A 20,609-nucleotide genomic window follows, 5' to 3' on the forward strand; every position below is an offset into this window, starting at 1 on the left:
GTTAAAATCCGACACACTTTAAGTCTTACTCCAAATTACTGACTGAGATTTAAATGTTATGCTTTTGATTCAGAAAGGCTCTCATTGAACTGGAAATAAGGCTTAATTTTCCTTGGTTAGTCATTTGCGTGAAACTCCTTCTTTCACTATTTATGGTTGAAAATAGAATGAATCTTGCTCCTGTAGCATTAAGGAAATAGCAGGCCCTTAATATCCCTTTCAACTCTTCCTCATTGCAAGATAATTCTTCCCTGAATTGTTTCCTGAAGAACCTTACAAGTGAGGATGAGGAGGAAGTCCAAAAAGAACCCAATTAAACGTGTAACTTCAGCCCCAGTGAGGAATGGCAATCCATTTGTAGACAAGAAGAATTGGATGGTTCCTTACTGCGCTAGGATTTCTGGGGTTGAAAAGCTATTGAAACACTTGGAACTCGGTAATCATTTCTAGACTGAGTGGGGCTCATTTTGGCTTTGGGCGGGAGTGTAAAGCGAATGAGATTGATTTAACCATCCGTTATGTATCGCTCCTGCTTGGCATTTCCATCGACGTGAATGGAACTGAAATTCGGGAGCGTGGTATAATAGGTGGCTGAAACTATATTACCTGTTTTACAGCACAGCCAGTTCTGCACGGAGAAGGGGCAATGGTTACTCTCTGAGCTGAGTTATATGCAGCAGAATATCTTCTGATTCACTGTGAACCACACCCAGGGAGGCATGAAGGATTACAGGATCTAAAAACCATTATACGGATTGCAATTTAATCAAGATGTTTGGAGATCCCCCTAAAGACACAGCTGCCATTTATATTGTAAAATATCTGAAATTCGCCATTATTCCATCACTATGTTATTCTCTTCTGATTTTTGAGATATCTCTACAGGGAACTCTGGTGTTGGGGAGCAGCAGGTCCCACACCTTCCTAGCTCATGCTTCATTGAAGTTAACGGGTGTGAGCTGAAGGCTGGCATTGTTGGCACAACTTGCTCCAACCATGCATCAGGAAGTGGTGCTTTGGGAATTGTAGCCTTTGCTTCCTAGGTTTGTCCCCAAACTTGTCACAGTTATGGGAAAGTAGATACAATTAGCCTCAGAGACTGAGAGGGAGGTTAAAGGCCAATCAGGATTTCCATTCGCAATCCTGACCGTGTCTGATAAACACAGCTTAAAGATGTACCAGTATAGCAGCGAAATGAAGATGTGACGGGGCTCAGTACACCAGGGATGCAAAATGTCGTGGACATCAGCAGGACTGGAGGATCCTGCCGGCAGTCAATGGCATGCCGCCTCCTGGGCTGGGAAACGCGCCATGGGGGCAGCTGGAATATCCCACCCTATTTTCAATTCCTGATTGTATAAATTTAATTTAAATTCCATCAGCTGCCATTGTGGGAATTGAACCCAGGTCATTGAATCCCTATAGTGCCGAAAGAGACCATTCAGCTCATCGAGTATGTACCGACTCTCTGAAAGAGCACCCTACCCAGGCCCTCTCCCCCGCCCTATCCCTGTAACCCCATCCAACATTTGGACACAATGTCCCCAGGGCATTAGCCTGGATCCCTGGATTACTGGCCCAGTAACATTATGACACCACCTCCCCACAATGCCTTACTGATAGTCATTGTAAAAGTTTGTACATAAATAATTGTCATGTTACATAGGTAGCAGAGGGTGATTGGTACCTGGGAAATCCCAGTAATGGCTTACCTTAATCTTCTTCCGATCATTCTTTGAAGCAAAGGTGACCATGCTCATCATCTACAGTATTTGGTAGGGTTTCAGCCATTATGTAGGTGACTGCTATTGGCGATCTGCGATCCACAAGGTTTTACTGCAAATAATATAGAATACCTCAGATGATTGAGTTCTGGATACATTGCTGATACCTGGATTTCCTCTGCTTAGGTTTCCTCTCTGTCTCTGGTGTGCATGTGCATCCGAAGGAGACCACATTGTGTTCTGTTTGGTTGCAGCCAGTGCCGCAAGCCTGGTCCAGCTTCTTTCAGGAATAGAAGTTGATAGAGGGCGGCATGGTGGTGCAGCGGTTAGCAATGGTGCCTCACGGCGCCGAGGAGCCGGGATCGATCCCGGCCCCAGGTCACTGTCCGTGTTGAGTTTTCACATTCGACCCGTGTCTGCGTGGGTCTCACCCCATAACCCAAAAAGATGCGCCGGATAGAACATAGAACATAGAACAGTACAGCACAGAACAGGCCCTTCGGCCCTCGATGTTGTGCCGAGCAATGATCACCCTACTCAAACCCACGTATCCACCCTATACCCGTAACCCAACAACCCTCCCTCCCCCCTTAACCTTATTTTTTAGGACACTACGGGCAATTTAGCATGGCCAATCCACCTAACCCGCACATCTTTGGACTGTGGGAGGAAACCGGAGCACCCGGAGGAAACCCACGCACACACGGGGAGGACGTGCAGACTCCACACAGACAGTGACCCAGCCGGGAATCGAACCTGGGACCCTGGAGCTGTGAAGCATTTATGCTAACCACCATGCTACCGTGCTGCCCCAAATAGGTAGATTGGCTATGCTAAACTCCCCCTTAATTGGCATTTTTATTGAAAGAAATAGAAGTTGATATAATAACTCCTAAGTGAATCTTCAGAGTGCCCTTGTAGTGCCTGCTTTGATCACCATGAGAAAGACCCCAGAATCTAGGCCTCCACAGAAGATCTGCTTTAGCAAGTGACTGTCAGGCATTGAAGAAGGGCAGAAAGATTTAGTGTGAAAAAGTGCATTAACTTTTGCTTCAGTCACTTTGATGACCTTGTCACTCTCGAATATTCTTCATCATTGCAGGTGAAAGATTTTCAAAGCCGTTCATTGACTTTGTCAAGTGTTGATTCTGCAAAGCACTATTTCTTTCGTTTAAGATCCAAACTTAATGACCGGCATGCAAACAACAGTTACTGGAGTGAATGGGGACCCACGTTTATTTGGAAGGGTAAGACTGCGGGTGTGTGTTTTGTTTTCTGATTTTGCGAATGTTGGCCTAGAAAGTTGGCAAAGGAGTGGCCGAATGATGACCATGAAACAATTGTCGATTGTCGTAAAAAAACATCTGGTGCTCAAAAATCCTGTGGGGAAGTAAATCTGCCGTCCTTACCTGCTCTCACCCACAAGTGACTCTAGATCCACGGCAATGGGGTTGACTCTTAAATGCCGGCTGAAACAGCATAGCAAACCACTCGGTTCAAGGGCAATTGGGGATAGGCAATAAATGCTGGCTGAGCCAGTGACAACCAAATCCGTTGAAATAATTTTTTTAAAAGCAATACACAACTTGGGAGGCAGCAAACACAGTGCTTCTTACAAACTGGAAGCCGGCATCTCGGCTCCTACTATATTGTTAAAGACCAAAAGAACAGCATCACCTGAGACAGACATCAGTACTTTATGCAAATAAGGGCCTGTTTAGAGGCCCACGCTGTGGGACCAATGGGCATGCCCAAATTTCTAAGCCCTTTTTTTTTTGCTTAAAAATTTGCCATTTACCGTGAGTAATTTTCTTCTTCTTCCCCAAGGCCCGTCCGCCAAACCAACAATAAATCCACTTCTACTGGTTTTACCGCTGGCAGCAGTTCTGGCTATTGCCGCACTCATATCCGTGTTTTATAAAGTTAAGAGGTGAGTGAAGTATTTTTTCAGTGGTCGATTTTATCCTTGGACACTTCTTCAAGTTGGACTTTTTCAGTGCAAAAGGGCCAGCGAGACGGTTTTAGGGCAGTGAACTGTTAGGTTGAATTTAAAAGGTCAGAAGATCGAAGGGGATTAATACTTGCATTTGGAGGTCTCGCATTCCACACCACTCCCTGGAAAAATATAAAACAGATACACAAAGCTTGCAAAAAGTAGCAAAGGGAATTAAAGTCAGCTGTTATGTGCTTAATATCTTCCTTTTAAATAATTTTGTCGGAATATTTTATCGGTTTATTTTTGAAGAGTTATGAGTCCTGAGGAACTAGATAATGGAATTGCATATGGAAGCAATATAAAGTAAGGGGGAAGGTGTTTCCAAATGGAGACACCCTCTCTAAAATATTATTTAAGGATCAAATAAAAACAACATATCCTGCAGCTAGGCGACATTACAAGGTGTGTAACTGCACTTGTAGCCAAGCAGGCAGGGAGGGTGGCGTGGTGGCACAATGGTTAGCACAGCTGCCTGCTCTTTCAGAGGGCTGTTGCAGATTGGATGGGTCAAAGGCCTTCTTTGGCACTGTAGGGATTCTATGGCCTCCAGACCTGATTGGAGTGCAGGAGCCTTTAACCGGCTTCATTTGGGCTCCCAATAAGCCTAGTGGGCCATTCATTGAGTGCAGGTGGTAGCCCTACCAGCTCCCATTGCTGCTTCAGCTATCAATCCGGACGTGGAATGGAACAGAGGAAGCTGCACACTGAGGGGGGTGGGGCGGACCTAATTTTAGCTTATGCTCACTTGCAATCCCAGCCCTGATGGAGGTGGAAAATCCACCCCCCACGTTTGCTGTGGCTCAGTGGTAGAACCCCTCGCCCTGGAGTCGGAAGGTTGGCAGGTCAAGTCCCACTCCGAGAAACTGGGGCACAAAATGAGAGGTGACACTCCACCTCATCGCTGACAGATGCCCCATCTACCCTCTCAGGTGGATGTTACGGACCCCATAACGCTATTCAAAAAAGAACATGGGAGTTCTCCCTGGTTCCCTGGCCATGCAGTAGATATCCTGCAACCAGCATGACGAAGATCGGTTATCAAATAGTCACCGCATTGCTGTTTGTTGGACCTTGCTGTATCTGTTTCCTGCAAACCATAGACACAATACTTTGAAAGCACTTAATTGACTGGAAAGTGCTTTAGGATGTCCTTTGGTCACAAAGAAATCAAGGATCTTTGCTTCTGCAACTAAATCCTTGTCCACCAGCACAACAGCAACATTGGAACCAAATTAATTTATTCTGTTGTTGTCGATTCTGCTCTAGTCTATCTGCTTCAGTCATCTGTATCACTTTTCAGGACAGGTTGATCTTGAAATTCTCCATGACACGCTCTCTTGGTCTGCCTTGGTTTCTAATATACCATATACTTCTATACAGAAGTGTGTATAGTCATCTCTATACCATCTCCTGACTTGAACCATTATATTGAGCTTTCTTGGATCTTTTGTAGTTTTTGAGTCATATTCTTTTGGTATAAGTATTAGTCCTTTGCATCCTAGATTGCTGAACTCAGAGAGGTACATTTGGAAACTATATTGTACAGAACATGAGTATTGCTGAGAATCGGTGCCATTGGCGCCGCCACGGTCGGGAGCCGCTCCACGCCCCCCCCCCCCCCCCCCCCCCCCCCCAGCGATGGGCCGAGCAGCCCATGCTAAAAAAGCCAAGTCCCTCCGGCACCATCCACACCTGCTCTTACCTGGCGGGACCTCAGCGTGGATGCATCTGGGTACGGCCTGGTGGGGGAGGAGGGGGGTCCGACCCCGGGGGGGCCCTCCGCTGTGGCCTACTGATCAGCGATCAGGGCCGACTGATCAGTGGGCCAGCCTCTTGGGCTGGGGACCACTTTTGTTCCACGCCGGCTCCTGTAGTCCTACACCATGTTGCATCGGGGACAGTGCGGAGAAGCGAGCCATTGCGCTTGCTCGCATTGGCGCCGGCCCCACTGCGCGTGCGCAGACCCACGGCGCCCATCTGACGCTGGGGATCAGAAGCTGGAGCGGCGTGGGTCGCTCCAGTGCTGTGCTGGCCCCCTGTAGGGATCAGAATTGCTGCTCCTGAGGCCATGTTGACGCCGTCGAGAAACACAACAGCGTTTACGACGGCATCAAAGCTTAGGCTCAGGATCAGAGAATCCCGCCCATGCTGTTGAAACGTTTTGCCATTCACTCATCAGGGCAGATGTAGGAATGCCAAATTTCAAAAGGGACAACAATTTCTGCTGCATGAGAAAAGGGATACTGATTGGTTAGCAAGTAGTCTCTAGCTGGTCAACATGTTAATCAGAGCTGACTTGCCAATCAATTAGCAACCTTTATTTCATGCAGTTTAAATTGTTCTCTTTAAAATTTGGTGTTCTTGTGTCCGTCCTGATCCGTGTAAGACAACATGTGTCTTTTTTCAGCAATACTCAAAACATATTTGGTGGCAGCAACACATGGACCCAATAAACCACAACTGCTTAAACTGTGGGTTTGGCCAGAAACCAACGTTTCCTGTTTAGCTGACAGTAATATGCACTGATGCATCATTTGCAAATTTGTAGTTACGACAAATGTTGATAGAGCAACTGCACTAAATTATCTTGCACAGTGCACTAAATAGTTGCAGATCCTCACTTGCTTTCCATCACCCGCTAAGGGAAACTGACCAGGTTTGCATCTGAAACAGTCATGCTTTGAGCAATGAATGAATCTATGATCCCGAGTTGAGCGGGGGTGGGGTAAGAAGCTACAACCTTCATCAAACTTCAATGAAACTTCTCGCACGTACTTTTGGCTTTGCTGATTATTCATGGAAAATGCAGCTGGAATCTGGATAGAAAACACGATCAAGCCGGACTATGGGGAAGGTCCCGATTAGAAAGCTCTTTCAGGGAGCTGACATAGGCAAGATAGGTCTCCTTCTGCATTGCATAATTCTGTAGTTTCCAAAGCTGGAGATTCCCGATCACAATCTTTTGATTAATGGGACACTAAAATGCCGAATAGATTTCCGAATGCTACGACACATTAAATCAGTTTTGTGGCAAAAGGTGCTTTTGTACATGCTGCCTGTAAATATTGGCCGGAATTTTCTGACCATTCGCTGGCGGTGGAATTTTCTAGTGGTTTCAATGGGAATTCCAATTGACAGCGGCAGGAGCCGAGAATCCTGCCACCAGGTGCTCCGCGGAATCACATTGCCGGGAGGTCAGAGAATGCCACCCATTAATATTGTCGAATAACAGTGGACCTTAGCGATTGATCTGAAAACCAGCTCGACGGAGGTATGGGGTCAAATGGAGATCCCCTCTCACCTCATTATAATCAGAACTCAGGGTGGACTGAAAGGCAACCACCAGATGTGCTTCGTCGACTGTCCCTCATACCATTCCATTGAGGTCTGTTCCAAAGGTTTTTTAAAATTCATTTATGGGACGTGGGCGTCGCTGGTTAGGCTGAGCATTTAATGCGCGTCCCTGGTTCCCCTTCAGAAGGTGGTGTAGAGTTGCCTTCTTGAACTGCTGCAGCCCTTCAGGTGTAGATACACCCACTGTGCTGTTAGGGAGGGAGTTCCAGGATTCTGACCCAGTGACAGTGAAGGAACGGTGATACATTTTCAAGTCAGGATGGTGAGTGACTTGGAGGGGAACCCCCAGGTGGTGGGGTTCCCTGGAATCTGTTGCTCTTGTCCTTATAGATGGCAGCAGGCGTGGGTTTGGAAGATGCTGTCTAAGGAACCTTGATGAGTAACTGCAGTGCATCTTGTAGATGGTATTCATGGCTGCCACTGTTTGTCGGTGTGGATGGTTTGAATGTTTGTGGAAGGAGGAGCAATCGAGTGGGCTGATTTGTCCTGGATGGTTTGAGCATCTTGAGTGTTGTTGGAGCTGTACACGTCCAGGCAAGGGGACAGTGTTCCATTACACCTCTGACTTGTGCCTTGTAGATTGTGGACAGGCTTTGGGGGAGTCAGGAGATAGGTTATTTGCCGTAGGATTTCTAACCTTTGACCTGCCCTGGGAGCCACAGCATTAGTGTGGCTAGTCCAGTTCAGTTTCATCATAGAATCATCATAGAATTTACAGTGCAGAAGGAGGCCATTTGGCCCATCGAGTCTGCACTGGCTCTTGGAAAGAGCACCCTACCCAAGGTCAACACCTGCACCCTATCCCCATAACCCAGTAACCCCACCCAACACTGAGGGCAATTTTGGACACTAAGGGCAATTTTTATCATGGCCAATCCACCTAACCTGCACATCTTTGGACTGTGGGAAGAAACCAGAGCACCCGGAGGAAACCCACGCACACACGGGGAGGATGTGCAGACTCCGCACAGTGAGCCAAGCCGGAATCGAACCTGGGACCCTGGAGCTGTGAAGCAATTGTGCTATCCACAATGCTACCGTGCTGATCAATGGTAACCCCGAGGATGTTGATCGTGGGGGATTCAGTGATGGTATTGCCATTGAATGTCAAGGGGCTCTCTTGTCGGAGATGGTCATTGCCTGGCACTTGTGTGGCGCAAATATAACTTGCCACTTGTCATCCCAAGCCTGGATATTGTCCAGGTCTTGCTGCATATGGACATGGCCTGCTTCATTATCTGAGGAGTCGTGAATGGTGCTGAACATTGTGCAGTCATCTACAAACAACCCATTCACTTCTCACCTTATGATGGAAGGCAAGTCATTGATGAAGCAGCTGAAGATGGTTGGGCCAAAGACATTACCCTGAGGAACTCTTGCAGTGATATCCTGGAGCTGAGATGATTGACCTCCAACCATCAGAACCATCTTCCGTTGTGCCAGGTATGACTCCAACCAGTGGACAGCTTTCCCCCAATCCCCATTGTCTGCAGTTTTGCTCAGGCTCCTTGATGCCATACTCAGTCAAATGCTGCCTTGATGTCAATGGCAGTCACTCTCACCTCACCCCTGACAGTCAGTGCTTCTGTCCATGTTTGAACTAAGGCTGTAATTAGATCAGGGGCTGAGTGACCCTGGCAGGACCCAAAGTGAGCATCCATGAGCAGGTTATTGCTGAGTAAGTGCTGCTTTATAGCACTGTTGATGACTCCTTCCATCATTTTGCTGATGATGGAGAGTAGACTGATAGGGTGGTAATTGGCAGTGTTGGATTTGTCTAACCCAGCCAATTACTGAATCATTGGTGTTTTTTTGCCATTTTTCAGTCATGCGTTGTGGGTGTTGCTGGTAAGGTTTTGCATTTATTGCCAATCTCTGACTAACCTACTGGTAAGCTGCCTTCTTGGACGGGGGTAGCTGGTGGGGGTGATGATATTCCCACAGTTGAGTTGGGAATTCCAGGATTTTGGCCCTGTCTTGATAAATAGTGACGCTTTTCCAGAGCAAGATGGTGTGTGACTCGGAGAGGAAATCGCAGGTGGTGGTGCACTCTGGCATCTGCTGCCTTGTCCTAGAAGTGGCAGATGTTGAAGGAGCCGCGGCGAGTCTCCGCATTGCATCTTGTCAACGATACACTCTGCTGCCATGTTGCAACTTTGATGAATGGGGCGAATGTGGTGGATGGGCCAATCAACCCAGTTCCTTTGTCCTGCGTGTTGAAATTCTTGCTCAAAGACCCCTCAATTTTGTAGTATTGTGGCAGCCCACAGACAATGGTCCCTTTTTCCCTCATGCCAAAGCAACTCCATTCATTTTACTCGATGCCGCAACAACAGCAACTTACACTTGTTAAGCTCCTTTTATTTGTTTACAAACATCCCAAGATTCAGGACCACTGCATCATCAGATTAAATCAGATAAACATTGTGACTTCCCATTGATCTGAGAAGTAATCCCCAGTTGCCTGGATGCAGGAAACCAATTGAGGGATTTTTTTTTTGGGAGATGAAGTGGAGAGGCTCTAGATTTGTTTCCAGGCCTTTGTGAAGTTAACCCATTTTGAAATGAATGGAGCGACATCTGGGCAGAAAGGAATCCTTGGATGTTCATAGCATTGTTGGAAAACCCTGAGAGGAAAAGACACTTAATTAAAATATATATATTTTAGGGCAGCAAGCTAGCCCAGTGGGTTAGCCCTCATGGCGCCAAGGTCCCAGGTTCGATCCTGGCTCTGGGTCACTGTCCGTGTGGCGTTTGCACATTCTCCCCCTGTTTGTCTGGGTTTCACCCCCACAACCCAAAGATGTGCGGGGTAGGTGAATTGGCCATGTTAAATTGCTGCTAAATTGTAAAAAATTAATTGGGTATTCTAAATTTATAAAGAAATAAATATATATTTTAATAATGGACAAAATATACGTCTTTACTCGTTTTGTTTTGTATCCAGGAAAAACAGGATGAACAGAAAGTGCTACCTTCATAACTTTGTTCCCTTTTAATGAGATGATTAATTACCTTCTTATTTAGGTTTTCAAATACCTTTATAGAAGGACCAACAAAAAAGTTGTGGTAAAAATAACATGAAGAAAGTCTCCAGTGTGAATGTGCGCCTCAGGAGTTTAGTTCAGATGACGTCAGGGTTTAAGTATTTTGGTAATAGCGACTCAGTTGGGTTGTGCCATCTAAAGAATTTTTCCCATGTCAAAAAGATAGGAAGTGTAATTTATAACACAGCAACATAAGAACATAGGAAACAGAGTGACTATTCAATCCTTCGACCCCATTTTGTATGTTAGCCTAGAATTTGTGCTTAAATCTCTGCTATAGGACTTGGGTGCCTAACTTTCTGAATCCAAGGCACAAATGCTGCAACCAAGCACACCGCACGAACCTAACATTTTCAAATTTATCCCTTTAGCATTTAGCATGAGTGACTGTTCAAACCTTTTTTTACAACAATGCCATTTCCAATGATTTTTGTTTTGTTGTTGGAACATTATAGCTGATGTCTCCACAATCTTTCTTCCATCTTTCCTTTACTATTCTTGAATTTGGGCCATATGTCCTGTTAAACTTTTTAATTTTAATCCCACAAATGTTTTAATTCAATTTGGGCCATGTCTCAAAATGGGCAGGTCTCAAAGAACAGGTCAAGGGTTAGGAATCATGTGGCGAGTAACTCACCTCCTGACTCCCTAAAGCTGATCCACCATCGGCAAGGCAGAAGTTAGGAGTGTAATAGAATCCTCTCGAATTGTTCCAGAAATACTCAAAAACTTCAACACTAAAGCAGCCCATTTGATTGCTGCCCCTTCCACAAAAACTCAATCACGCCACCACCGATGTACAGTAGCAGCCGTGTGTACTATCTACAAGATGCACTGGAGGAACACACCAAGGTTCCTTAGGCAGCACCTTCCAATCCCACAACTACTAACATCTAGAAGGACAAGGACAGCAGACACATTGGAACACCACCACCTGGCGTTTCCCCTCCAAGTCACTCACCATCCTGACTTGTTAATATATCACCGCTCCTTCACTATCGTTGGGTACAAATCCTTGAACTCCTTCCCTACCAGAACTGTGGGTGGACCTACATCTCAAGAACTGCAACGTTTCAAGAAACAGCTCACCACCACCTTCTCAAGGGTAACTAGGGATGAGGAATAAATGCTGCCCGAGCCAGCGACACCCACATTTCGTAAATAATTTTTTCAAACTTTACCCCAAATTCAGCAGCCTTATACATGATATCCAGTGCATTTTATGTCTGAGAACTCAGACATTTGCTGCATCTGAAGGATGTATCTCTGCTAGAGTAGCACTCCCTCAGCATTGCACTGAAGTGACAATCGAGATTTTGTACTGCCGAGTGGGGTTTGAACAGAAAACCTTCCTGCCCAGAGGTGACACGTAAATATATATGGATCTAGTTACTTTGTTCATTTTTTAATGTTCCAAATGTGCTCCATATTTTAGTCCAAAGTGATGTGTCTTCCTCTGAATGTGTACTCAGTACAAATGTTTCTGTATCTCTAGAGTAAGCACCTGGCTTTTCCCAGGAATACCGGACCCGAAATATCCATTTGTTGACCTCTTTGAGGATTATAACGGAAACTTTCAGGTAAAATATGAAGCAATTGTTCTAAATTTTATCCTTGTGCCTTCTCTCCCACTCATTGACCCAGGCTAGGATATGATCCCATGGGAGTCCGTAACTTTCTGAACCTCATTTAAAAAAAATATAAATTTAGAGTACCCAATTCATTTTTTCCCAATTAAGGGGCAACTTAACATGGCCAATCCACCTACCCTGCACATCTTTTGGGTTGTGGGGCGAAACACATGCAAACGCGGGGAGAACGTGCAAACTCCACACAGTGACCCAGAGCCGGGATCAAACCAGGAACCTCGGCTCCTTGAGACAGCAGTGCTAACCACTACGCCACCGTGCTGCCCTTTTGGTACCTCATTTAAGTGATGATTATTCATGTACTAGTCCAAACAGTGAGTGGTGTCAATCTTTTTCATTTATTCTTTCATGGAATGTGGGTGTCATTGCTCTTGAACTGAATGGCTTGTGAGGCCATTGCAGAGTACAGTTGGGAGTCAAACCGCATTGTTGTGGATCTTTTCTTTAATCACATTGATGTGGGTGTTGCTGGCTAAGGTCAGCATTTATGGTCCATCCTTAACTGCCCTTCAAGTCAGAGGTAAACCAGACGAGTTGAGGACAACAGATTTCCTTCCCTAAAACCCAAATTGAATTTTACAACAATTAGTGATAGTTTCCCAGTCACTGTTGCTGAGACCAAGGGCGCGATTTTCCGCAAATGCGGAGAGTCGTGAAGGCTGCCGTGAAACCAGCCGTGTCTCATGGCAGCCTCCGCGTCCCCTCCCAGGACCCGATTCTGCTCCCCGGTCGAGGCTAGCAGCGGGGCCCCGTGAACTTCGGCACCGCGGGCTTAGCGAATTTCGCTAAGCCCGCGCGCCAAAGTTAGCGACGGCTGACGCATATGATGACGTCAGCCGCGCATGCGCGGATTGGACGGCTCCAACCCGCGCATGCGCGGATGACGTCACCACGCATATGCGTGAAACCCGCGCATGCGCGGGCCGGTATGCCCCTCAGCCGCCCCGCGGACTGATCCAGCGGGGCGGCGGAGGAACAAAGAGTGCGCGGGGTTCGTACCCGCTGCCCGCGATCGGTGCCCACCGATCGGTGCCTACCGATCGCGGGCCCATGGCACCCTTGGCACGGCCGTGGTGCGGCCGTGCCAATCGGTGCCATGGTTCCCTAGAATGGCACTTTGCGGCCGTTTTCACGAACTGTGAGAGCAGGTGTGTTGCAGTTCGTGAAAACGGCCGTACAGGCCTGGAAAATCGGCCCATCGGCTAGGGGGGAATCGCTGCTCGCCGTAAAAAAATGGCGAGCAGCGATTCGTGTCGGGGGGCGAGCGTGGAGGGGGGAGAATAGCGGGAGGTCGGGAAAAATGTCGGGAAGGCCCTCCCGCTATTCTCCGACCCGTCGTGGGGGGCGGAGAATCGCACCCCAACTTTTTGTTCCATATTTTATTAATTGAATTTAAAATTCACTACTTGCCTTGGTGGGATTTGAACCAGTGTCCCCAGAGTATTATTAATAATAATAATAATAATATTTTATTGTCACAAGTATAAAATGACTGTGAAAAGGCCCTAGTCGCCACATTCCGGAATTGGGAATTGAACCCTTCTGGATTGCTAGATCAATGACATTGCCACTAAACCATTATCTGTCCTATTAAAGTCTATAACAATGTGATTACTTTACAAAAATGTTCATTGGGGAAAGTGCAAAAATTGTGTAATGTTTGCTCATTCTTCGTCCATCAAAGCACCCCTGCCACTATTTCTTTGAGATTAAATTAGATTAAAGGGGCTGGTTTAGCACAGTGGGATAAACAGCTGGCTTGTAGTGCAGAACAAGACCAGCAGCGCGGGTTCAATTCCCGTACCGGCCTCCCCGAACAGGCGCCGGAATGTGGCGACTCGGGGCTTTTCACAGTAACTTCATTGAAGCCTACTTGTGATAATAAGCTATTGTTATTAAATTACAAAGAATATACAACAGAGAAGCAAATTATTCTGTGCTGGTGTTTATACTCCTCACAAATCTTTCCCATTCCATCTATCTTAGTCTTTCAGCATAGCTGAACAGGGATAAAAGGCCTGAATTTTCTCTCCTGGGGCGTGAGTGCAGAGTCGTAAAAATTCTCAGCTCTGCGAACCAGACTCAGAAGCAAATGCCCCAGATGCTCAAATCTTTGTTCAGTGTGTTCACGGCAGTCGTGCTTGCTACTCCCGGAAACAGTTCAGACGGAGCACAGGGACTGCTGGGCGTGGAGGTGGCCTCAATGACCCAGCACTTTGCCCCATCTGTAAAAAACATCCTAAAAAACAGCCTGTAGCCTTCACTCTCTCACACCATCTCACATTCCCCCCCTGTAAGTTCTCTATGCCCCATCCATGCCAACACATGCCATTCCTCTGACTCCTTATACACTCCATGCCAACTCATGCATTTACATCAAGCTCTAATGGCCCTTTCTATCCCCTAAACAAACACATGCCAACCCGTGATCCTAACCACCGGCATTTGCCCTTCCATCCAACATGCTAACTGATCCAATATCCACCAAGGGCCCATGCTGGGAGTAAATAAAATAATGTTCTCAATGTGTATTGATGAATTTGTTGTTAAAAACACTCTTCATTCATTTATCACATTTAAATTTGTTCAACCACTTAATCCCTTATAACACCAAATTTTTGTTTTCACAGCACCATATTAGATATTTTATAACCACTTGGAGCTGTTGATCAAACTTAACTGATAGGTACCCCATTATGAATCAGTCATGCTGCACAAATACTATAATGATAATCTTCACACTTAGATCAGCAGACACAGTGAAATAGCAAGCACTTACATTTTTTAACCAGAAGACTTAAAATAAATTGAAGGGCAGGGCTTTAAATCTTTGCTAGCTCCAATGAACTTTGACAACTCCCTTGATAGTTTTACAGATCCCTTGATAGTTCCCGTGACAACTCCATTGACAGCCTGACAGTTCTAATGAGTTTATATTTTTATGCACATTCATGTCTACTTTTAAAAATCCCAAAGGGCACCTTACTCCTTTAAAAGCTGCACCTGGACCTATGCAAAAGGGTATTCTACCTCTCTAAAGAACTCTGCCAATTTTACAATTTCTGCTGATAAATCTAAGGTGCACAAGTTGTGTTTTGGACATTCCAGGAGTGAAAATCTGATCTGACTGAAGCTGCTGCACTTTAACATGCGCAGTTGCCTCCATAAACCATGGGCAGGCAAACAACAACTGCCCTTCTTTCCCACACACCCAGTGAAAATGGAGGGTGCCAGGTCCGGGAATGGGACTTTCCGAATCGGGGCTCTTGAACCACTCTGGACAAGCTGGAGGCTCTCTCCAACTTTAGGAAAGTTCAAGCCAAAGAGGGGAAAGAAAATAGCCGAATTTAAATACAAGGATAGAGAATTTAAAATTTTAGGCACTGGGAGATCGTGAGTCAATGTAGGGTAATGGGACGATTGCCTATCACTTCGATGAGTAGGGTTAGTGCATGATAAAATATGAATAGCAAAATCTGGATGAGCGAAATTCCATAAAAATGGTCGATCTGGTCAGGAGAGCTTTGGAATAGTTGAATGCGGAGGTGACAAAGACATGGATGAAAAGTTCAGCAACAAATGAACTGAGATTGGGTCCCAGGCAGAAAATATTATGATTATACATAGGTTGTTCCTTTGATTCATGGATTATGTGGTCAACGTTCTAGAACAAATGGGATATTAAAGCAATACATGGTTCATGATGTCCAGGGATGTGTGCGGTAATGGAGTAGCAATGATATCGGACTCATGACAAGGCTCAAGATGGCCTTGATCTTACTAATATTTAGCTGGAGCAGATCCTAGCCCATTCATGACTGGATATTAGACGAGTAGTCTGACAACAGGGGCAGTGGGGTGATTGAGAGAGAGGTGGTGAAGAAGTAGAGGTGGATGTTACTTGCATTTCTGTGGTCATTGTCAGCAAGGGGTGTGCAAATAAGAAAGATATAGGTGCCAAGGGTAGATACTTTTTTAAAAATAAATTTAGAATACCAAATTCATTTTTTCCAATTAAGGGGCAATTTAGTGTGGCCAATCCACCTACCCTGCACATCTTTGGGTTGTGGGGGCGAAACCCACGCAAACACGGGGAGAATGTGCAAGCTCCACACGGACAGTGACCCAGAGCCGGGATCGAACCTGGGACCTCAGCGCCGTGAGACCGCAGGGCTAACCCACTGCGCCACCGTGCTGCCCTACAAGGATAGATACTTGGGGGACTTTGGGCAAAGGGGATCAAAGAATATAGGGGGAAGGCGGGGTCAGGCTATTGAGTTGGATGACCAGCCATGATCAGAATGAATGGTGGAGCAGGCTCGAAGGGCCAAATGGCCTCCTCGTGCACCGACCTCCTATGTTTCTCTGTCTCCTTATGTAAACTGTGCAGAGGTGGGAAAAGTAGAACAACATGGTGAGCCTTCTGTAGGTAAATCAGGTTAGACTACCTGATGTGAAGATCATCTGAAGGGGAGGACAAATTGGACAATATGCTCAATGACTAGCCCTCCAAATTTTCCGATTATTTTTAACGATCAGGAAAAGCATGAATCAGGTTATTTTCTCTGACTGCTGTTACCTTCCTATCAGTGACTAATAACATTTAACATTTATCAAATGTGTGGGAGTGAATTAAAGGTAACAGCTCAGAAATATTGGGCACGGTTTAACAGAAATGAGACAGAGTCCCGTGTCGGATGCATTTAGCTGGGTGTTTCCCAGCTTGCAGCGTTGAGAATGACGCTGCTATTAAACGAGACTCTGCTTCATTTCTGAGCCTTGGGAAGGAAAGCCCCACTGAGGCCGCACTTAGTTCCATTTCCTGCATTAACGAGTTCTGCCGCCAGAGCAGGAAGAGATGAAGGCACCATTTTTTAATGGTACCCCGATGTTTTTTTTAATTCATTCATGGGATGAGGGTGTCGCTGGCCGGGCCGGCATTTATTGGCCACCCCTGCGGGCATTTGAGAGTCAACCACATTGCTGTGGATCTGGAGCCACATGGAGGCCAGACTGGGTAAGGATGGCAGATTCCCTTCCCTAAAGGGCATTAGTGAATCAGATGGGCTTCCCCAACAGTCGACTTTGGTTTCATGGTCATCATTGGACTTTTCATTCGATATTTTTTATGGAAATCAAATTTCACCATCTGCCATGGTGGGATTTGAACCCAGGTCCCCAGAGCATTATCCAGGGTCTCTGGATTACTAATCCAGCAACTATACCATGACGCCACTGCCTCCTCTCTAGACCGCACCCCCCCCCACCCCCGCCCCACCGTGGCGTCCGGATCCCCCCCTCAGCCCCAACCCACCAATTAGGGGGTCATTGGACCCCTCGCACGCCAGCTCATAAGGGCAGGGCAACCACGGGCTCAATCCCCGGCATGGGCAATGTACCACATGGGCAACTTGGCACTGCCAGCCTGGTGCCTGGACAGTGCCCCTGTCAGCCTTGCAATGCCACCTGGAGACCCTGCCAGGGTGGTACTGCCCGGGTGCCAGGCTGGAATGCCATGGTGCCCAGGTGGTATCAATGGTACCAGGGGATCACACTGCCCAGAGCCCCACCACCCAGGGGCCCCCTGGGAGACCCACCCTACCAAGACTAACGGCTCACCTGAATATGCAAATCTGGAACCTGCCCTCAATGGGCGGTATCCAGATCGCGACTCCTTGCGAGATCTCGTTATATCTCCCGAGGTGTGACAAGACCGGTAAATCTCGCAAGGGGCCTCTTGTGAGATTTACCGGCCTTGTCGTGTCCCAATTCGGGCGTGACGAGGTCGATAGATTGCGCTCCCCATAGCTCTTTTCATAAAATTTGCAGGGAGCTGCAATATATCATGGAGATACAAACTGAGAAAGTATTGTTTTCCATATTTGTGTACGGACGCTCATTTAAAATTACACTGTCTGTTATTTTAAGTGAGTAGACGACTTTAAAATAACTGCAGTATAAGCTGTTAAAGCAGATAGGGAAACGTCATATGAACATGTTAAGCATTTGTACCTCATTATCTCACACATCGATTTCTAGGCAACAGCTTCTACATTATATTCTTCGACATTGTATGCTCATCCAAATTGCTCACGCTACCTGGCTCATAAACCTCTTCAAGCCAGTTTCTGCGTGATATCAATGTCATCGAATACAAAAATTAGCTAATAGGCATTCTCCGGATACTTCAAGAGGTAAATGTACCACTTGGTGTGTGGACTGCGAACAGGATGGTCACATGTTCTATTCCTCGGGGTGCCTGTTCTCAGCTCGCTAGTCTCGGCGATGTCAGTAACAAGCATTACAATTGCTGTAAGTGTTTCGAGGTGACAAAGAGAAAAAATGCTCATCCAGGATTTTGACAAATTGGCTGAGTGCAGGTGTTTACTGAATACAGAACCATAGACAAGTTACAGCACAGAAGGAGGCCATTTGGCCCACCTTGTCCATGCCAGCCTGAAAACACACAGATGCCCTTTCCTATCCCACCTTCCTGCACCTGGTCCATAGCACTGTAGCTTACAGCGCTTAAGGTGCAGGTCAGATACCTTTTTAAAAGATTTTAGGATCTCTGCCTCCACCACCAACTCGGACAGTGAATTCCAGACTCCCGTTGCCCTCTGCTTAAAAAAGTTCTTCCTCATTTCCCCTCTACACCTTCTGTCTCTTAACTTGAATCTGTGTCCCCTGGTTCTAGAATTCTCCAGCAAGGGAAATAAATTATCCTGTCCACTCTATCTCTCCCCCTCATAATTTTTTACACCTCAATTAAGTCACCCCTCACCCTTCTTTGTTCCAAGGAAAATAACCCTAATCTATCCAATCTCTCCTCGTAGCTACACATTTCTAGCCCTGGTAACATTCTTGTAGAGCGAAGAAAGAACCAGAGTTAATTCTTAGGGACCACTGTACAGCAACACTCACTGAGCTCAATCATGAAGCTTGCCCACTTGAGTGAGATGCCGTCCGGATTTTGACCTCCATATCTAACAGTAAGCAAACATGAAAGAAATTGCTAAAAGAATGATGTGGCACTGCTATATTTCAAGTCATGGATTGCCGCTGGCTCCTCTTTATGGAGGGTTTGAACTAAGTTTCAGTGACCAACTGGAACCTTTCTGAAGCTAACTTTGCACTACTTACAGTTAGCCGTGCAAATAAGAAATACACAATTTAAGTGGCTCCACACCAGTTAGGCTGTATTTATTAAATCAGGGCAAAACAAACCATTAAACTGACACAAGATTTACTTTACAGCGAGGCGTTAAATAATATCCTTTCCAAAATCCCAGTTAAAGTTAGTGACTGCTCCACTACCTTACGGTGCGGCACGGTAGTACAGAGGGCGGCACGGTAGCACTGTGGTTAGCACTGTTGCTTCACAGCGCCAGGGTCCCAGGTTCCATTCCTGCTTGGGTCACTATCTGTGCGGAGTCTGCACGTTCTCCCTGCGTCTACGTGGGTTTTCTCTGGATGCTCTGGTTTTCTCCCACAAGTCCCGAAAGGTGGGCTGTTAGGTAATTTGGACATTCTGAATTCTCCCTCCGTGTACCCGAACAGGTGCCGGAATGTGGCGACGAGGGGCTTTTCGCAGTAACATCATTGCAGTGTTAATGTGAGCCGACTCGTGACAATAATAAAGATTGTTGTTATTGTTAGACAAATTGAACTATCTAACTTTTATCGAGTGCTGGTTAAAGCCGATGGGACTGCAGCAAATACTGTGCTTTTTTTTCTTGTTCCGTACCTTAACATGACTAAACTACCATGAGAATGACTTAAAATATAAATGTGTCTTCTTACAAAAGGAATGGATTGGCGTATCTAAATATCTGGACATAAATTCGGCATTGGAGTGTATTCCAACTGAATGCCAAATTGAAGAGGAATCAGTGAGGCTGAAGATTGAGCACGAAGATCCTCAGCAGCCTCCGATAGACAAGATTGAGAGAAGTGATTCAGTCCTGGAGAGCATTAATGGGGAGAATGGAAAGTCGGTTGAGGATGTGCCAAATTCACAACCCCCAGTTCATGAGACTGCCGCTATTGACATGTCCAAGCTCATCATGGACGAAAACATGTACGTAAGACTATGAATAACAAATTCAAGGACGCAGCTCTGATGATGTTAAGATACAAGATGGACGTCAAGGGGAAAACAAAAAGACAATCTCCAAACTCAGTATTGATAGCAACATTTGTAAAAATAATGCTTGTAAAATACCTGCAGCCTAGTAGACTCATTCTTCAACAGAGTAGCCTGCTCCCCATTGCATGTCACTTGCTTGATCGCGCTGATGAGACACGGTGTGTGCGAACTCCCTCAGACATACTCCCTCTCTGATGACATTAGTGTGAGGGAATCTGACATACTGCTGGTGAAATTGGAGTATCTCCAAGGAACGTCACGGGTTCTCAGCCAGATTAGACTACCTAAACTACAGGACAACTTTAATGTGGCAAAACATCACACGGCAGTTTATAGGATCAATAAAATTTGACACTGCGACACAGAAAGAGACATAGGAGAGGTCACCATAATAGTTTGGTCAAAGAGGTAAGCTTTGCAGAGGAGTGAGGGATGGAACAACAGAGAACATTAGGGAGGGAATTCCAGAGGGAACAGCATGTTGCTGTTTCTCTTCGCACAAGAAGGCAGATGCTCATCTGTTCCCATCGCAAGGATGTTCCTGCAACAGGTCACTGGCCTGTCGCCAGAGGCTTATAGCTTGAGGGGGCCGCCACTCCACATCACACATGGCTGACCAGGAGTCTATTCCACTCTTACCACCTGCTATTGGAGTATTGGAAGGATTTTGCAGGTTGATAGCCAACATAT

General features: G+C 46.2%; 1 protein-coding gene across 1 annotated transcript in view; it reads left to right on the forward strand.

Annotated features, from left to right (window-relative positions):
* Positions 1 to 20,016, forward strand: part of LOC119977802 (cytokine receptor-like factor 2) — a 41,326-nt gene extending 21,310 nt beyond the window's left edge. Inside the window, exons 7-10 of the mRNA XM_038819027.1 lie at positions 2,827 to 2,971; positions 3,552 to 3,654; positions 11,617 to 11,701; positions 19,579 to 20,016. Of these exons, the coding sequence (XP_038674955.1) occupies positions 2,827 to 2,971; positions 3,552 to 3,654; positions 11,617 to 11,701; positions 19,579 to 19,866 (621 nt within the window). The 3' untranslated portion in view covers positions 19,867 to 20,016. The remainder of the gene's footprint in view (positions 1 to 2,826; positions 2,972 to 3,551; positions 3,655 to 11,616; positions 11,702 to 19,578) is intronic.
* Positions 20,017 to 20,609: the final 593 nt, after the last annotated feature.

Source organism: Scyliorhinus canicula, chromosome 14, assembly GCF_902713615.1.
Source record: "Scyliorhinus canicula chromosome 14, sScyCan1.1, whole genome shotgun sequence".
Classification (NCBI taxonomy): Eukaryota; Metazoa; Chordata; class Chondrichthyes; order Carcharhiniformes; family Scyliorhinidae; genus Scyliorhinus; species Scyliorhinus canicula.